Source organism: Carcharodon carcharias, chromosome 13 (assembly GCF_017639515.1).
Source record: "Carcharodon carcharias isolate sCarCar2 chromosome 13, sCarCar2.pri, whole genome shotgun sequence".
Classification (NCBI taxonomy): Eukaryota; Metazoa; Chordata; class Chondrichthyes; order Lamniformes; family Lamnidae; genus Carcharodon; species Carcharodon carcharias.
In genome coordinates, this window is record NC_054479.1 from 17,811,732 (window position 1) to 17,832,288 (window position 20,557).

At 39.5% G+C, this 20,557-nt stretch overlaps 1 protein-coding gene across 1 annotated transcript in view; it reads left to right on the forward strand.

The window, feature by feature from the left end:
• The window catches only part of fam222a (family with sequence similarity 222 member A), a 122,938-nt gene extending 107,326 nt beyond the window's left edge, over positions 1 to 15,612 (forward strand). The window contains exon 2 of the mRNA XM_041203516.1: positions 14,129 to 15,612. Within this exon, the coding sequence (XP_041059450.1) occupies positions 14,129 to 15,393 (1,265 nt within the window). The 3' untranslated portion in view covers positions 15,394 to 15,612. The remainder of the gene's footprint in view (positions 1 to 14,128) is intronic.
• The last annotated feature ends 4,945 nt before the right edge of the window (positions 15,613 to 20,557 follow it).

Below are 20,557 nucleotides of genomic sequence, written 5' to 3' on the forward strand. Positions count from 1 at the left end.
TGTCGAATTCAGGATACCACACTTTACAAATGAATTCAAGTTCTTGGAGAGGATGCAGATGAGATTTGCTAGAGTTTTTTTTATTAATCTTTCAAGGGATGTGGGTGTTGCTGACAATGCCAACATTTGTTACCCATCCCTAATTGCCCTTGAATTTAGTGGCTTACTAAGCCATTCCAGAGGGGAGATAAGGGTCAACCGCATTGCTGTAGGTCTGGAGTCACATTTAGGCCAGACCAGGTAAGGATGGTAGGTTTCCTTCCCTAAAAGACATTAGTGAACCAGATGGGGTTTTACAACAATCGCTGATGGTTTCATGGTCACCATTACAGAGACTAGCTTTATGTATTCCAGATTTTATTAATTAAGTTTAAATTCCATCTGCTGCGGTGGCTGGATTGACATTGCCACTACACCACAATCTCCCTTCAAATGGTGTCCCCTGGAATGGTATCAGTTGATGGACTTCAGTTGCATGGAGGGACTGGAGAAGCTCATATTTTTCTCTTTAGAATAGAGAAGATTAAGGGCAGATTTAATAGTATTGTTCAAGATTGTGGGGTTTTAATAGTGTAAATCAGGAAAAACTGTTTCCACTGGCAGGATGATTAGCAACCAGAGTACACAGGCAATTGGCAAAATAACTCAAAGGTAGATGAAAATGTTTTAGTGTAGGGAGTTATGATCTAGAATGCACTGCCTGAAAGAGTTATGGTTGCAGATTCAATTGTAACTTTCAAAAGGGAATTGGATAAATATTTGAAGGGGAAAAAGAGAAAGATAAAGAGTAGGCGTGCATGACTAAATTGGATAGCTCTTTCAAGTAACCTTCAAAGACAAGATGGACTGAAAGGTTGCTTTTTTTTGTGTCTCATTCTATAGCAAGTTAAATCTCTTGCTCCATAAACCCATCCGCGAATAGTTAACGAGCATACTGCCCCATTAGGAAGCAAGGAACTGATGAATATCTGCCTGAGGGCAATCTGAGCAATATCCCAATTTTACAAAGGTGTTTAACATGTTAGCTGATTGAAGCCTCAATATACTTGCTCCAGGCAGCCTTGGTCTCAGATTAAAGTTCTTCCTCCAAATCTCTCTCTCCGGCTGCAGCAGATTTCTCATGCCTACCTTTTGTAGGTTACTGCGGTGTTGTGAAACGTTAATCCCATCATGGGAAAAATGATGCATAAGATACAGGAACAAGTTATCAAAATTTACATAAACTTAGCCCAAGTGCTGGACCCTGTTGACTCCAGAACAAACTTATTGCAAATACATTCATATCCATGTGCCAAATGTGTCCAATCTGGGTCCTCCTTTGATGGTTGATCATTTCAATGGAAGGTAGAAGTCACAATCTGTAAATATATCATTTTGAAAATATGCATAATAGAATATTGAAATAACAATACCGTTTCAGTGATAGCAGTAATCCAGTGCAAGAGTGGGCTAAACTACTTGCATTCAATGATGATTGAAAGATTGGGAATGCAAAGAGCAAAAGCAGCACACCTTTGTAAAACATTGGGCTGTAACTTCCAAGCTCTGTAGCGTGGATTTGGGGGTTACCCCAAAGATGCACTGGGCAATCCCTCTCGGAAGTTCCCAAGTAAGAGCTTGCACAGCAATTGCCCAGAAACTCTAACTTCCCCTGGACAATTGCCCTGTGCTGGGAACCATATGAAAGCGGGATTTAAGTTGCAAACTACAGGTGATTCTGCCAGGGTTACACCAATAGTTACTCAGGAAAAGGTTAGAAGAATTAAAACCTCTTCCAACTTCTGGGTAAATATTGTAAATACCCAGACCAACCCACATAGGACTCTTTCCCCGCTCCTCTCACAACAACCCCCCCCCCCCCCCAATCCTATCCACTTACCTTAGACACTTACCTTCTCCCTGGCCTGTCAATTTCACACTGGCTTTGAGTGTACTTTTGGTAAGGTTGAGGAATTGTTAAAACTTTTAATAATTATCAATGCAATCTGTGCATGAAAAGCAGAATTTCCTTTATACGTGTTCCTGCGCAACTGAAAGGCTGTGTCATGTTACAGTGATACCCCAAGTGTGGCATAACTGTAGGTTTTCAAGCCACTTATATGAGAGCAGCTCACTCCAAGGAAGAGATGTCTCCTTGGTGTGGGGTGGGGAATGGAGTTAAATATTGCAAACTAGAAATGTTCCAAATTATATCCTTACTGTTGAATATCATGAGGATAACAGTTAAATGGAGGCTTACCATCATTGATGGAGATCATAGCTCTAGCATGTGAAGTAAAGTGGAATTGATTTTAAATTGGCTTTGAATAAGCAGGAAATGGCATAAGTTTGTGTGGTATTCTACAAAGTTAGTCGTACCTCTTGATATCTTTCATATTCTAGATCACGTGCAGTATTTGTTCAAAGTCAGTTTAAAACCATTTCATTTTAGTTCATACAGTGGCTATTTCAGCTATTCCTCTCATGTTTATTTGATTTATTGAGGAAGATCCATTGCAGTACCTATTTAAGTTATTTGGAACTCCTGCCCTGATGGGCTTTCCACTGCTTCCCATTTAGAATCTTTATTTGGTTTTTCTAGATAATGAACCCACTATTTGAACTCCTCAGATTGTGTGATCTTGTGTTTATGCATAAAACTGCACTGTTGGCAAACCTTTTGGTTCAACTCGGAGTTAATAAATTGTTAGCCCTTGATGGAATGCACACATTTGATTTGACATTCTGACTGGGCAGCCCTTTGGACTACAGCACAAGCCTTTCACCCAGTTCGTTCCTGATGATGCTTATACACCACAGAAGCTATCCCTCACTATAATTACTCCTTCCCACCCTTTTCCCCATATCCCTCTGTTTCCTCCTATCTCACATGTACCAAGCTCTCCCCATGTATCAGTGCTATATGTTTCAACCATGTGGCAGTGAGTTCCACAGCCTCTGGGTACAGAAATTCCTCCTAAATGTTTTATTTGATCTGTTGGCTGCTATCTTGTATTTATGCTGCTGTTGGACTCAGCCAAAAATGGAAATAGTTTCCCCACAACCATCCCATTGAGCTTCTTAATTTTAAAGACCTCCATGGCTTTGTCTCTTTTTTTCAAAAGATTCACTTTTTTATTATTTTAAGCTTTAAGTTTTTCTAATTGCATACTTTTATTTTGATATTTAAAGTTCTGACTGTCTCAATTGAGTGAACTGGCTGAGAATAGTGAATCTCACAAACTGGGCAAGATTACTGAATTAATGTCAGTAAAGAATAAAATCTGAAAATGTTAGAAATACTCAGGCCCGGCAGCATCTGTGGCGACAGAAACAAAGTTTAGCGTTTCAGGTCAGTGATCTTTCATCAGACCTGAAACAATAACCCTGTTCCTCTCTCCATAGATTATGCCTGACCTGCTGAATATTTTCAACATTTTCCATTTATATTTCATATTTCGAGCATCTGCAGTATTTTTCTTGGTATTAGACATTTATCTCAGTTATTTCATTGATCCTGCTACTTCAGTTGTATGCAAATAAATTAATCTCGCATTGTTTTTCCTACTAGATGTCTTTTTTCAGTAAACAATCCTGATACAGATGATCTTTGAAACAAAGTAATTTTTGTGATGAGTGGTAATTCTAGTTGTCATAAATGATTTTTTGAAAAGTTATAATGATTGCTCAACGAGGTTCCATAACCTTTGTGCAATTACCTTACTAGACATTCATTACCAAGGATCATCTTGGGCCAATTTTGCAATTTTTTCACTATTGTTGGAGATAGGGTAATGACTACCTGTTGCTCTTTTACACCCAAATTCGAATCATTCTACACACTAATGACTGCTTAATAAAGGATATGTTTCAAATAATATTTCAAGGATAAACTCTGACTGAATTTCTTTCTATCTAGGTAAATAATTCTGGGGCTCTTTGTAGCTTTGAGTAAGGCCAACTCCTGCATGTTGTTGGGGTTTAATTTCCTTCTGGTTTTAGACATCTATTTTGCTTCAGGTATGGTGCAGGTTTTGAATATATATTCACTTTCCATGGTTAATGGCCCATTGAATACTTGGAATGAACCCAAAATGAAAAAGTAATGAATGCAACAAATGTATTTTTACAGCATTTTATCATAAAGCAGATTTCCAAAGGGCAGTGATTTGGGATTTTCTATTTATTTTGTTTCACCAGTGTGCTCGCCTGACAGGATAGTTATTGTAGCACCAATTTAATTTTATTTTTGAGCTGCAATTTTCTTCATGTGTAAAATTGCATCAGTGACATTTTTTTGTGTTCATTATGATGCTTGTTGATTTATTGCTGGAGTTAGGAGCATGTTCTCATTGTGGTGTATTCTTGAAGCAATGTTAAACATCCATGAAATTGCCCTGATAATGTGTCTTTAATACAGCTCCATGCTTGCACCAGGTGACATACTATCTCGTTATCACATTCAGCCCAAACTTTTAACCCCCTGTGTTCTGGTGTTTCTTTCAGCCAACCCTCCTCTGGTCATAAATCATTCCTTGTTGAAAAGGACAGCAAACTACGTATTCCAGACTTCTATTAATATCTGTTCCTGAAAATGTGGGAACAGCATATTTAAGTAATTACTCAAGATCAGGCTCCATGATATCTTTTATTTCTTTTGAAGGCAATGTCTCTATTTACTAGTCTATGATTCTACATGTGCCTGTCGCCCTAGAGTAACTAGCCTTCGTGGTCATTATTTATGCCATATCCAATCCTGCTTTCACCCAACCTGCATTAATGATTTTTAAACATTTATTCAAGCATCCTTTACTGGCATCCATTTGAAAACACATGCTAGTACAGTTAGTCACTCTTCTGAGGTGGTTAATTGTTGGGAGCAGAGTAGAATTAACTTAATACTGCCTAGCCTCCTGTATAGCTTGAAATACTTGCTCATTACTGTGGAAATGTGATAGTTGACATCCCTTAGCTTAATGGGGAGTCAGCCCCATGGTAGGCACATAATTTTGCCAAAGTCCCTTGCTTGAGGGCTTGGAGTTGGCAGTTGATAAGGAGCAAGCCTTTAAAATTGAATCTCTAGAACAGTTTTGTCCAATAGAAATGGCTGACCAGTGACTAGTTTCTACAACAATACAGTTTTAGCTAATTTTATTAGAAGATGCCTTGCATATACTCTCACAATGCAGGTAGATGCACTTCACATGTAACATCTACCACCATTCACTGTGAAATCTTGTGATCTCTTTCACCAAAGTTTGGAATTCTGGTAAAAAGATGCAACACATCTTGGCGCAGCTTCTATCCTTTTCTTCAGCAGTTGCGAGTGGTACTTTGACTTCATCAGGATGATCACTGAGAATATTTGCTTGCACATCCAAATTAAGACAAATGGTGGAACGTACTTTAGTGACAATTCTCAAAACTAGATATTTGACCTCAAAATGGCATTTTCCACACTTTCAATACAGTGATTTTTAGTTTTTTAGACACGTTACAGCATTAATAAATCCATTTTCGATTCATGGCTGTCCAAAGAGAGCAGTTCCACGAGTTTCTGAAAGCTCCCAATATTTAGTGAACTGAAAGACCAGGCTGAAATTGTCAAAATCGGAAAGTTCCTTTCAAATTTTTCCAGGAAATTTCAAAGCAAAATCAGGGGCAGCTCCTTAACACTGCAAATTTGTAAAGTGAGTAAAGTCATAGTCTTCCATTTGCTAAATAATTAGTTTCGGCTTTGCCTGAAATTTCGGTGAATAATATGCAAGGTCACCAAATTGTCTTTCCTATCCCTTGCAGTTTCATGTTCAGTTCAATTAGGTGATTATTAATATCGGTGAGAAAGAACAAGTTACACTCCCAAGCTTCATTTTTGATTTGGGAGAAATTGTGCATTTTTGCCTTTCTCATCAAGAAAGCCTCTGGCTGTGACAGATCCATAAAGCTTTACAATATTTCCCCAGAGTCAGAGAGCCTATCACCAGAAATTAAGACAGAGGGGTCAAGGAAGGGAAGGGAAGTGTTGGAGATGGACCTTTGAAAGTGATGGAGGGGTGGAAATTGGAAGGAAAATTGATATATTTTTCCAGGTCCAGCGAGAGAATGAAGTGGCACCAAAACAGTCATCAGTGTACTGAAAGAAGAGTTGTGGGAGGAGGCCTGAGTAGGACTGGAACAAGGAATGTTCCACTTAACACTTCCCTTCCCTTCCTTGACCTCTGTCTCAATTTCTGGTGATAGACTATCCACCAATATTCATTACAAGCCCACCAACTCCCACAGCTACCTCGACTGCAGCTCCTCACGCCCTGACTGCTGTAAGGACTCCATCCTATCCCCTCAGTTCCTTTGCCTCCATCACACATCTGTTCTGATGATGCCACTTTCTAAAACAGTGCTTCTCACATGTCTTCCTTCTTCCTTAACCGAGGTTTCCCACCCACGGGTGGTTGACAGGGCCCTCAACCGTGTCCAACCCATCTCTCGCACCTCTGCCCTCACCTTCCTCTCCCTTCTAGAACCATGATAGGGTCCCCCTTGTCCTCACTTTTCACCCCACCAGCCTCCGTATTCAAAGGATCATCCTCCACCATTTCCGCCAGCTCCAGCATGATGCCACCACCAAATAATCTTCCCTTCACTCCTCCCTGTCGGCATTCCGTAGGGACCATTCCCTCCTGGACACCCTGGTCCACTCCTCCAATATCCCCAACACCTTAACCCCTTCCCACGGTACCTTCCACCACTTTGTGGAACACCTTCAGTCCGTCTGCAAGCATGACCCAGACTTTTGTGTCGCTTGCCATTTCAGCACATCATCCTGCTGTCATGTCCACATGCCTGTCCTTGGCCTGCTGCAATGTTCCAGTGAAGCCCAACACAAATTGGAGGAACAGCACCTCATCTTCTAATTAGGCACTTTACAGCCTTCCGGACTTAACATTGAGTTCCATAACGTCAGACCATGAACTCTTTCCATCCCTTCCACCCTTTTTCATCCCCCTTTTTTTCATATTCATTTTTATTATTTTTATTTTTATTAATTTTTTTTCCCAGTTATTTTCATTATTAATTTTAAAATTTATTTCCATTGTCATTCATTGTTTTTTACCCAGCTTTTAGCCTATTTTCGCTCTCCCTTCCCACCACCATCCCCACCCCACCTCCATTAGGGCCATCTGTCACTTTCCAGAGTGCTTACCCTGGTCCAGCCATTGTCACATTTTGCTTTCTTAATGTCACCATTAGCACTTCATTTAGCTAGTACCACAACATTAACAACTCTTTGACCTTTTGTTTATGACATCTTTTGCCACCTCTCCTTTGTCTCCACCTTTCTCTGGCCTTCTACCCAGCTTCACCGGTTCCACCCATCTTAATCAATATATATTTCACCACATCTGTACCTCCCTTTTGATCTGAAGAAGAGCCATACGGACTCTAAATGTTATTTCTGTCTCTCCCTCCATAGATGCGGTCAGACCTGCTAAGTTTTTCCAGCAGTTTTTGTTTCAGATTTCCAGCATCAGCAGTATTTTGCCTTTATTAGTATTTTTTAAATATTTTGTTGGATATTTGAGACCCATCACTGCTTTCTATCCAGAACATGATTAGATGCTGCTTGCCGTTTGACATGATATGCCCTCGTCATTGGGTAGAGCTGCTTTCTCTGGCCTGGAGTTGAGCTGACCACAATGACTGCTCCCCTCTTCATACAATGTTTCTGCTGTTTCCATGGTGCTAAGGTACAGTGTTTTTACCCTGTGTTACACATTAATTTAACACGTAATCAATAAGCAGTAACCAGGGAAGTACAGCACACTATACAACTTGCACAGTCTACTTAGTCTTGCCATTGTTCCAACAAATGCAAATGGACAAAAAAGGCTAAAGTATGCATGCACATGCAAAAATGAATATTGAGATTAAATGCCGAATGATGTATATTACTCATTTTTTATACCTATCTCAATTTCCCACACTTTGGCTAATGGCTAACATATTGGGCAGCACTGATTTCAAGCAACAATGTGGTTTGCACATTGCAAAACATCCTACAAGGTACCTTGAACTGTACTGAAAGTAGGCATCTGTCATTTAGTTCAGGTGAATTAGAGGAAATTCTTAGTCTCCTGGATAACAGCTTCTGGAAAGCATTATGTGGAATTTGGGTTTGGAAACAAGCATGTATATCAAAGGGGCTATACATACTGATTGGAGTGCAGATGGACAAGCATCTTCTGCTTAAGTTCTGCAGCTGCAATTGGTGGAGCTACGCCTAGATGCATTTGTACCTACTGTAGTCACTGTTGGGTTGCACTCACACACTTTGTACTGAAGTATGCTACCCACTATGCCATTGATAAGCTCCTGTCAATTTATTTAATGACCAACTATTGAAAATTATTAAGTAGATCCTCAGCAGGTCTTTCTAAGGTGAGACATCTGGTGTTAGAAAAACAAAACCACATAATTCCTCTGTGGCACGCTTGGTAATCAGATAGGTGATTCAGTCAGATAGTTGATTCAGTAACCTGGAGCACTTTTGAAAATTGAGTGGCCAAGCCTGGTACAATCATGGGACCTGAAAGTATGATTTGTCATTAGAGGTAGGATTTTCCTCCTTACTGTCTGATAAGCCTGCAAGTCAATACGCTAAGGGATAAGGTGATCCTGGCTGGACAAGCAGCAGGAAATTTAATAATGCCTTGTGGTGTTGAGCTGTGTGGTTTTAGCTAATTAAACTCAGTTGTATCCCTATGGAAACTTGAGGGTCCTTAAACCTTCTCTTCAGACAGTCTGTATCTTAATCTCTCCTCTTGTGTAAGTGGCTTATACTGCTGTTCATCTGTGTAGATCTCTTGGTTTGCTTTGCAGCCTCTTCAACATGGTGATAGATTTCTGCACTTCTAAGACCAAAAAGAAACTTGATCAATGCAAAATGTTGGGAACTTAGGGAGAAGAAATGCAAGATTCTGGTGCAGCTACCCTGAAGAAATTATAATCCTAATCTAAACATGTCCTTTTTTAACAATAGTCATGCTGTATTTAATCACAGTTTGTTATGCAAACAGCTATTCTGACATACTGCGAACTTCTAATAGACTAAAAATCCTTAAATGCTGCATTTTAACACTCAGAGCTGCAGTTACCAGAAAAAGAAAGTGCAAGTGCTCTGTAATTTGTTAGAAAATTACAAAATATTAAACTGCTGGAAAGCATCATAGACACTTTGGAGAATATGGTGAAGCCTGTTTCCATTAGTTTTATTTTTGTAAATGTCTTTGTATAAAGTTTAATCTTTTCAAAGCTCTTAAATGCAAGTGCTGTGATTATTTTAGTTACACTTTTTGTCTATAATGAGTAAGATAATTTCACTTTCAGGAGCATTTGTACTGTTAACTGGGCACAGAGTAAGAACTGAAATGGACCTCTGCCAGTCTGTGCTCAATTACGTGGAATGAATTGCTCCCAGTTTTTTTGGAAAACAAACAGAACTGAATATTTGATTTCCATATTGGTTCCTGGTGTTGTTTATTATGGTATGGTGGTGTCTACTTTATAGCACGTATTTTGATCCTAGATTTGTAACTATTCCCTTACTATTTTCCAGCTGTGCATTCATGCCTAGACATAGATGTGTTTTGAACATACAGAATAAATTTTACTTTAATTGCAAGCTGTGCTTGTAAGTTGGTATAAATAGGGCCACTCTATGCATGCTGCACAACACTTTTGTTTGCTGAATCCAAGTTCCTGACTAATAACTGTTGATCAAAAATGAAACTAGCTAGAGCTATTTCAAACCGTTTCTGAGTTGAATTCCAAGGAAGAGTTTATTAGGAATGCAGACTAAATTCTTGGGTCAAAGAGGTATGTTTTAAGGACAATCTTGAACTCCCCGTTCTTCATTTTCCCACTACCCCCCACCCCCACCCCAACCAACACTTTTAAGTCGGAAAATCCAGTATTTGGGACAAAAATAAGAGATGAAACCATAAAGGGAATTTAATCATGCAAATGAGAATTTTAGATATAAGGTATTTGGAAAACAGGAAGTCAGTTTGGTCATCGAGGGCAGAAATGACTAGACAGATTACAGGCAGCAGAGTTTGTGATGAGCTGAAGTTTAGCGGGTGGATGAGGCTGATCAGAAAATCATTGGAATAATCAATTCTGGAGTTAACAAAAACACAGGTGAGGATTTCAGCAGCATATGGACTGAGGTAGGGTGAAAGGGGGCAATATTATGGGGTGGAAGTAGGCAGTCTTTGTGATGGAGTTAGCAGATGTATATCCATCTTTCATAACTATAAAGAAATTGAAGAACAAAAGCATCAGCTGTGATGAGTTTAACAGGCCAACTCTGTTTTTTTTTTAATTATCTAAAGGCAGGAAAATGCCTGTGCAATTAACCTGAATGAATTGCAAAGAATACTCCACTGAGAGATGTCTAGAAGAATTGTGCTTTTCTGTGTGTCTCATTCTTTCTTCTGTCATAAATTCCCTCTTACAACAGGTAGCCAAGTAAACTCTAAGTCACCATCTAATTATTTTCTACTTGACCTTGTGGATTAAAGCTACCACAATAGGTGGAATCAAGTTGCTGCACATGGCAGCACTAAGTCATGCAAACCATAAGGTCCCAAGCATGTTTCCTATTCTAAGAGTTTGCAGATCTCAACAGAAGCAGCATTTGGGGATCACAATTTACCTTGCCAACTGTTTCAAAGTGGTTGGGGGAGGACTGCCAGTGTTCCTGCTCCTGTTTGCTATCTATTGATTCCTGCTGAGAACTGAATGTGTAAACATCAGGTAAGGACAAGATGAGTATGATTGGCTTTCCATTCAAATATCCTGCTGACATAGACTCCCTAGGCACTCTTGCGGAATGATCACAAGCAAGATATTCGAAGTGTCAGCATTCAGAAGGGCAAGGGTAAAAAATGGATAGAGAAGAGAATTATTATAAAGAATAAAATAATGGCTTTTCTAGGGAAATATTTTGAAATAAAGAGCATAAGTGGGTTCATCAATCATCAAAATAAAAGCAAAATACTGCGGATGCTAGAAATCTAGAACAAAAACAAAAATACCTGGAAAAACTCAGCAGGTCTGACAGCATCTGCGGAGAGGGATACAGGTGATGTTTTGAGTCTGTATGACCCTTCATCAGAACTAAAAAATATAGAAATGAGATGACATATAAGCTGGTAGAGGGGGGTGGGAGGGACAGATAGAGCTCGATAGGGGGCCAGTGATAGGTGGAGACCAAGAAGATACTGCCAAAGATGTCATACACAAAAGGACAAAGAGGTGTTGACGGTGATGATATTATCTAAAAGATGTGCTAATGGTGACATTAAGGGTAACAAGCAGGACAAGCTAGTGACAGATGGCCCTTATGGGGGTGGGGTAGGGGGAAGGGATCAAAATGGGCTAGAAGGTAGAGATGAAACAATAGATCAGAATAAATTTTAAAATAGGTAGAAAAAGAAAAATATATTTGAAAAAAAAAATTATAAATTATTGGAAAAGGGGGGATCGGAAAGGGGTGGGGATGGAGGAGAGTGTTCATGATCTGAAATTGTTGAACTCAATATTAAGTCCAGAAGACTGTAAAGTGCCTAGTCGAAAGATGAGGTGCTGTTCCTCCAGTTTGCATTGAGCTTCACTGGAACATTGCAGCAGGCCAAGGACGGACATGTGGGCATGAGAGGAGGGTAGTGTGTTGAAATGGCAAGCAACAGGGAGGTGTGGGTCATGTTTGCGGACAGACCGAAGGTGTTCTGCAAAGCAGTCACCCAGTCTGCGTGTGGTCTCTCCAATGTAAAGGAGACTGCATTAGGAGCAGCAAGTGCAGTAAACTAAATTGAGGCAAGTGCAAGTGAAGCACTGCTTCACTTGAAATGAGTGTTTGGGCCCTTGGACAGTGAGGGGGGGGAAGTAAAGGGGCAGGTGTTGCACCTTCTGCGGTTGCATGGGAAGGTGCCGTGGGAGGGGGTTGAGGTGGAGGGGATGATGGAGGAGTGGACCGGGGTGTCCTGGAGGGAACAATCCCTGTGGAAAGCCGCCAGGGTTGGTGAAGGGAAGATGTGTTTGGTGGTGGCATCATGCTGGAGTTGGCGGAAATGGCAGAGGATGATCCTTTGAACGCGGAAGCTGATGGGGTGATAAGTGAGGACAAGGGGGACCCTATCATGGTTCTGGGAGGGAGAGGAAGGTGTGAGGGTGGATGCGCGGGAGATGGGCCGGACACGGTTGAGGGCCCTGTCAACCGCCATGGGCGGAAAACCTCAGTTAAGGAAGAAGGAAGACATATCAGAGGAACTGTGTTGGAAAGTGGCATCATCAGAACAGATGTGACGGAGGCGAAGGAACTGAGAGAATAGGATGGAGTCCTTACAGGAAGCGGGGTGTGAGGAGCTGTAGTCTACTGCATTTGCTGTTCCCAATGTGGTGTCCTTTACGTTGGAGAGACCAAAAGCAGACTGGGTGATCGCTTTGCGGAACACCTTCGGTCTGTCCGCAAGCATGACCCACACCTTCCTGTCGCATGCCATTTCAACACACCACCCTGCTCTCATGCCCACATATCTGTCCTTGGCCTGCTGCAATGTTCCAGTGAAGCTCAACGCAAACTGGAGGAACAGCACCTCATCTTCCGACTAGGCACTTTACAGTCTTCTGGACTTAATATTGAGTTCAACAATTTCAGATCACGAACTCTCTCCTCCATCCCCACCCCCTTTCCAATCCTCCTTTTTCCAATAATTTATAATTTTTTTAACAAATATATTTTCTTTTACCCACCTAATTTTAAATTTATTTTGATCTATTGTTTCATCTCTACCTTCTAGCCCATTTCGATCCCTTCCCCTCACCCCACCCCCACTAGGGCCATCTGCCACTAGCTTGTCCAGTTTGTTACCCTTAACGTCCCCATTAGCACTACTTCTAGATAATAGCATCACCGTCAACACCCCTTTGTCCTTTTGTCTATGACATCTTTGGCAGTCTCTTCTTGGCCTCCACCTATCACTGGCCCCCTATCGAGCTCTATCTGTCCCTCCCACCCCCCTCTACCAGCTTATATTTCATCTCATTTCTATATTTTTTAGTTCTGATGAAGGGTCATATGGACTCAAAACATCACCTGTATCCCTCTCCACAGATGCTGTCAGACCTGCTGAGTTTTTCCAGGTATTTTTATTCTTGTTCATCAATTGTCAGATTTGGAGGAGCTATACAGAGTGTAATGTTATGGACAATCTGATTTAACAGAGTAATTAACATAAAGTTTCAGTGATTTTTGTTGTTTTATTTCTTTCCTTATGGAACAAAGCCACTTTCCTAATGAAATCGCTACCAATGTTTTTTGCAAATGAATAGGTAAAGTATTAAATTTCTTATTTGGACAGCTTTTTTCAAAGGGTTCAAATAATGACTGATGCACAAATATTCTTCAAAAAAGGATTGTTAACTTTGAAATGTTATTATAGGTATTATATCTCATTTTGTGGCTATGTTTGATTCTGCACTCCACTGCAAACATCAGTTACTAAGGCTATAATTTTTAAAACAAAACAATTTATTGCAAAGTGTTTAACATTTTAAGGAAAAATCTGAATGTTTTTATGCAAAAATTAGTCTGTTTTCAATAACTACTGCTCTGCTGCATGATTCCTGCTATTTTAAACTCCCAGCATAATAAAATCATAGACTTCCAAAAGATCAAACTCTCTCCCTCAATATATAATTTTTAGGCTAATAGTACTATGCCATCTGTTACATCTGTCCTGGCTTCTTCCATAAGAATTAGATATTTTGCCTTTTAGTTATTTCTTGGTTGACAGATGACCTGCTCCAAGCTCCTCCTTATGTCAGTCTTAAGGTAGTTATTGAGTTGTGTAAGCACTAAGAAGATTTTGTGCCTGAGTTTTGCCTTGCCTTCGTAAGTTTTGAAGTTATGAGCTCATCATGATAGCTGTACCACCAGCATACTACAATATTATCACTTTGTAAAACTAGGACATGTTTAACTTTCAAACTCCTTATTTGTCAACAGGTATGTCAAAAAGGAGGTACCAGAAATGAGGCTTCAATGTTTTTTCCTTTGTTCTAATTTGTGTATTGTATTTTGTTTCAGGTGAGTCAGTCACATCCACACATTCTCCCAGGTATCCTAGTCCAGCTGAACTTGATGCTTATGCCCAGAAGGTGGCTAACAGCCCACTAACAATCAAGATCTTTCCTACAAATATCAGGGTTCCTCAGCATAAGCACCTTAACAGGACTGTGAATGGCTATGACACAACAGGGCAACGCTACAGTCCATACCCTATACACTCTGGAGGATATCAGGGTCTTTTAGCAGTTGTGAAGGTACATGGCAAAAGTGTGGTGAAAAATACAGATGGCAAGAGGACACGGATGTCCCCAGCACAAGTTGGAAATGGCAACATCGGACCCTACCTGGTGCCAAGCACTTTAGCGCAGAGTCAATCGTGTACTGGGCAAATAAGTTACCACAGCAGCCAGAAATCTTTGGAGGGACCTGTTCCACCTAATGTAACTGTTGCCACATCTGTTATTCCAATAGGAGGACGTAGTCTGGCTCTGCAGCAGTCAAATCTCCCCTCTATTCAAAGCATCATCTACCAGATCAACCAGCAATGCCAGGCTCAGGCATCACAACAGGCTTCAGCTGCTGTCTGTCAAGGTGCTCTTGTCACCAATCCAAGCCCAGCCACAGTGGCCAGCCGCAATACAGTCAATGGCTTTACCAACATGATTAATGGAAGCGTGGTGTATGCTGGAAATGTTGTACCTGAATGCCGTGGAGGAGCAGAGTTGACAGCTGCTTCAGGTTTAGTCTCTGCAGCAGGACCTAAACCTGGGGCCTATCCAGATGGAATGGATTATTTACTATGGCAACAGAAACAACAGATCCGTATGTACTCAGGCAGTGGTGGTGGGGGAGTAGTAAGTAAGTCGCCAGAGGTTTGTGGTGCCCCACGACCGTATACCTTGGCACCTGCTATTGAAAAAGTCCCTTCATCTCCCTTGAACTGTGTGGGCATGCACTGCAACTTTTCAACAGGGCAGTATTTGGCTGCCCCTTGGAACAGCGTACTGGTGACACCAGACAGTGACTGTTATAACCCACAGGACCTCACAAACGGCCACCGTGACCTTGTTCACCCTTCAGATGGGCTCACTAGTGTTTCCAGTAGAACGCTATGTAATACCTCTATCCTCAGCAGTAGTCTGCAGTCACTGGAGTATTTGATTAATGACATTCACCCTCCCTGCATTAAAGAGCAAATGTTGGGTAAAGGATACGAGACTGTGTCAGTACCTCGATTATTGGACCACCAAAATGCTCACATTCGACTACCCGTTTACAGATAGAGAGTGAACTGCTGTTTGGAAAAGATAGAATGATGGTGTTAAATCTTTTATAGATATACACCGAAGCCTCCAGCCTCAATACAGCAGTCAAAGGCAAATGAAGTGGAGTGTTTAAAATGCCCCAGGGATTACAAGATGCTGGAATGAGTTTGGTTTGGACAAAAGTATCGAATCTACTGGTGTTAATGATGAAAGATGGCAATTTTTTTTAAATTACAAAAAAACAGGGATTGGGGACTCGCATTGGACATCAGAGGGCAAAATGCTATCGGAAATATGCAGAGAGCTTTGCCGTGTGTGCTGATGAGTCTGCATGCAGAAAAATTTAAATTTCCAATCCTGCGCTGAATTCTGTGAACATGTGGTTCCGAGATCCTCACCATTGCCGCTTCATCATTGTCATCTTCATCTTTAACGTTGTTACAAAAAATGAGCTACTGCCTAATCCTAGTGGAGAGTTGTTATTGCACTGTATTGGAATAAAGATAAAAGTGGGGACAGTCCAAAATATTATAAAAGAAAGTAACTTGCAAAACTTGAACCTAATTCTTTAATTCTTGTTTGATTTTTAAAAAGATTTTGTGTTGGCTGCTAAAATGAAATAATTTTTCCTTTTAAGTTTAGAAAAAAAGTTGAAGTAATTTCACTTGAGGGAATTGCTAGTTTTAAATTTTTGTTTGTAATTAAATATACTATATGCCCACATCTGTGCTAAAATAGCAAAGCAAGCTGTGAGAAGGTGTAAGGGTTGATGGTTTTGATAAATGCACTCAGAAGAATGCGCTATACATTATTGCTATTATTTCCATAGGACGAGAAAACCCATTAGGTGTAAATGAGTTTGTAAGAGCACATTCCTACGAAAGCAGACTGTGTATATACTGGCCTTTTTTTTAACCTTTCAAGTGAAATAAAGGCCTGTTAAGCTTTGCAGAACACCCTGAGTTTGAGTGCTGCTGTACTGAAAAACAGCAGTATCTGATGGCAACTGTAAAATTATTGTAGGCCATGCAAAATGACTGCAAGCAGCCAAGCTGGCAGCCTTACCATGCCTATGTTATTCATTAGAGACCCAAGTATAATGTCTGAGGACCACTATTTAGTGTTTTATCTTTCCTCTTCCACTTCCCATCCAATATAAAATAACATTTGCTGTTTCTGGTCCTTTCCAATATTATCCTTCAATTAGCTACTAAGTTCTGCACAGCCAGGGCTTCCGCTGACTCAAAGGGCCTTTAACACTTCTAAAAGTGTACCCTACCTCCCAATGTACCTTAGAATTAGCGAGCCACCATTCAGCAGCTACCTTATAATGACGGTGAGGGAAATAGTAAGACTGCACCTTAAGTTGGAGCTAACAACAATTTGGCTTTCATATTCAAATGACCATTATTAAAAGTTCTTATTTCCAAACATCAGTTTTCAATTGCATAATCAAACCACACTTGTCAAAAACAGATTTTAGCTCAACCAAAACAAGTCACCTAAATAAGTTAATCGATATCATCTCAACAGATTGCAGAAAAGAAAAGGTGATTAAAATACAAAAGGTGAAGCACTGTAATGAGCTGTATTTTACATTCTCAGTATACATTACCAGAAAATACACAAATTTTCTTTTATGATGTAGAGGTTTTAGATCACCACTGCTATTGCATGGTCTTTTGTTTCTTGTACCATTTAATGCCTGGCAAAATTACTTTGGATTATAAAAGCTTTAATTTAAGTTAATTGTTACATTAATTCATACAGGGTTAAAATGCTTCTAATTGACAAAATTTGCAACAAAAAAATGTACAAAACAGGATTTTGTTAAGTACAAAGCATTTTACCTACCAACCATGTAATTCAACACCTGAATCATCAGGTGCCCAGATTAAGGCAACCAATGAAGTGTAATTAATTATCATAATTCAGTTTCAATTTGGTGCTGACGTTCAGCTCCAGTTTTCTATTTGTCTTTTTTGCCCCCCCTCCCCCATGCTAAGTCACTACTCTCTGTTTCTTATCAACATCTTCACATTATTTTGCTGCATCCTTTAACCCAGAAAATGAGCAACAGTAGGCTGCATATTTATCCACATCTGTTTTATTAATGTCTAATAATAGGTAATGGGATGGGCAGACCAGAAGGTGAGTTGGATGGTTGTATCTTTTCTCTTCCTCTACCCACACCCCCCGTTTCCTCACCACCAGTCCCCAAATCCCTGTGGATTGGAATATCAACTTTTGCTTGATTCAATCAAAATATCCACTGCCTTACTCATGTTTGGGTGCTGCTATCTCACAGCTTGTTGAAAGAAAATGTAGGTATAGTCAGCATCTATAAAATGAAAATTGAAGTTTCAGTATAAACACTTCATCAGACCAATTCTGCCAACCTGAACATTATTTTTTTATTACAGATGCTGATGGACCTACTGTATATTTCCAGCATTTTCTGCTTATATAGTAGCATCCAGAATATCTGTCATTATTCACAATGAGTTTTAAATCATACTTTTGTACTCTTTATTTGTACATGTGGAGTTGTGGCCTTAAAAGGTTCACCCATGTGATGTGATTAATGATAATTCCTTGGACTCCCTCCATTATTTATAATGTGTTATTGCAGTGTAGAAACCACATAACAATGTATTCATTAATCTTTCCTTTCTATAATTTTGGAGTTTGGGGAAAGAAATGACAGTAAACTTTGAAATACCTACAAATACTCCCCAAGCTTGCGTGCTATTGCTCTATATAACAGCCTTACTAAGAACTGATGAAATTCAGCCAACAAATTTCAGAGCAGTTCAATGTTTAATTCACAGTCTAGAAGTCAGGTACTCAGTTTGGATGTGTTTATTTGAATTGGCTTGCACTTGAATTTGCTGAACAATTCATATGAGAGCACATGCAGCAAACATTTCCAATGCTTTCAGAAAGTACTGGCTTTTGCAGGTTGTGCTTTTAAGGTCCATTTGTCTTAGTTTTGTTTTTAAGATACTGATTGTGTTTTAATTTTATTTCGTTAGCTGCTTTCAATATCTGTATATATTCACTACTTCTGTTTTATCCACTGTGCACACATGATTGTGTAGCTAGCCTTTATTTAGGATGAGAGGAAAAATAGAAATGGCAAAATATATTTATCTTTAATTGCACAATGGGAGTAATTAAATAGAGACAAAGGAATGTGACACCAGGAACATTTGTTCCAGCTTGAGGAAAACTGATGAAAAGAAAGAGTGAGGGTACTTTGAACCAACTGATTTTCACATGACTAGTAATAATGTCCAAAAATACCTTTAGTGTATAGGTATAATTAACATGCATACCTGTTAAGTATATCTGATGGTACACACTGGAAATGTGGTTTAATTATTTGCTGCCAGGGGGTCAAAATCCAAATATTTGTAACAGTTGAACTTGGCAGTTACAAAGCACTAATAGTTGAATCCACTCCCCCTCACCACCACCACCACCACCTCCCCCCCCCATATTAAATAGATTCTGGGATGAATGACCAGATTAAACTCCTGAGGTAGAGAGACTAGTTAGGATGGTCAATTTATATATTGTCCTTGCATCTCTGGGACCTGACCTAATTTCAGCTACATTATGGTTTACAAGCCTCACCACTCCACTGACCATGAAGGTCCTGTATGAAATCAATTCGGGACATAATCTAATTTCTCATGGGTAAAAGCTCAGTTCAAAATATCCTGAAATTCAGTTGGTTATGTGGCAGGGGTAGGGGTTGAATGGGAATCAAATGCTCCTTTAAGCCTTGGGTTTGGGGTGATATAAATGATAGCTTCACTCTGCATCTATTTCTGCACTGGGAAAGCATCATGCTGACCATGGATGTAAAAGTTGAAGAGCACTCCCATTTCTTAATATACATGTCCTAATCTCAATACAATTTTACACAGATGAGTCAATGCAATGATTATCTTTTGCATCTTTGGCATTTTCCATAATACTGGCATAAGAGTGGATTTCTAAATTAATGTGCCAATTTGCACTTTACCAGGTGAATATTTGGTGCTGCTAGAAATCATGTAAAGCTGTAAGGCAGATTTTTCTCACTCATTGTTGACCAGTCCATTAATTTCAAAGTAAATGTTTATTTCTTCATAATGGTTCTGTTTATGTGCAGAATGTAATGTATTTTTGTTTCTAAATTTTACTTTGTTTCCTGCAATTCAAATGTGATTAAATACAGAGCTAGTTTTTCCAAGAAATGTTAAAACTGGATCAGGATCAGTCTAAAATTAGAGGTAATGGGAATGAAACAGATGAATTATACAAGGCCTGTCAAGGTTTCGATCAGTTAGGCATTTGTACAAGTCTGATCTTTATCAGTGTTTAGTAGAGTACTAGCAAAAGAAAAACACATCTCAACTTCTTACCTAACCCTGTTATAACCTGTAATGCTAGGTGTAAATCCTCTATCCAAAAAATTAAGTATACTGTAGTGAAACATCATAAACTCCTTAATTTCAAAATATACTAACTTATCAGAACATTGTTTTGAAACACCCTCTTTTCCTCTGCCCTCACTGCATTGTCATTTATTTTTTCCCATGCTGAAACAAACGGGAGTATCTGAATGTCTTATTTCAAATGTTGGAGAAAATTTGGCACAGCATTTTGTTGCTGACCTCAGTGTCTTATGTGAACTTGATGGAAAATTCTTCAGAACCAAATTTTCCAGAATTAGGATAATCTTTCCTCTTTTCACCATCCATTGAACAAAAGCTTTGGGTTTTAGACCAAGTGCATACTTTCTCTTGAGCTTCTGTTGTATCAATGGTGTTCATAATGGAGTGATTGAACAATTTGGGGAGAAGACTGAAACAAGACCATCTGAATCCTACTACTAATCTGTGCAATTCTATCTTCCATCCATGTAGGCATGTTATTCTGTGATGCAATAAAATGGGTTCAGTCATGGCGATACTGAGAAGTTTTAACATTGTGGTAATCGTAATGATAGTAAGTTGAATAAGGAATTTTTAGCTGGCAATTATCAAAAATGTTTAGACATTTCACCAACAAAACTGGTTCTAATTGACTTAAATGTGGAATCTATTAAATCAAGAATGATTCCTAGTGGATGTTTTCTGACACTGTCAATTTCATTTATAAGCAGTACGTTTTTTATGGTGATTATTTG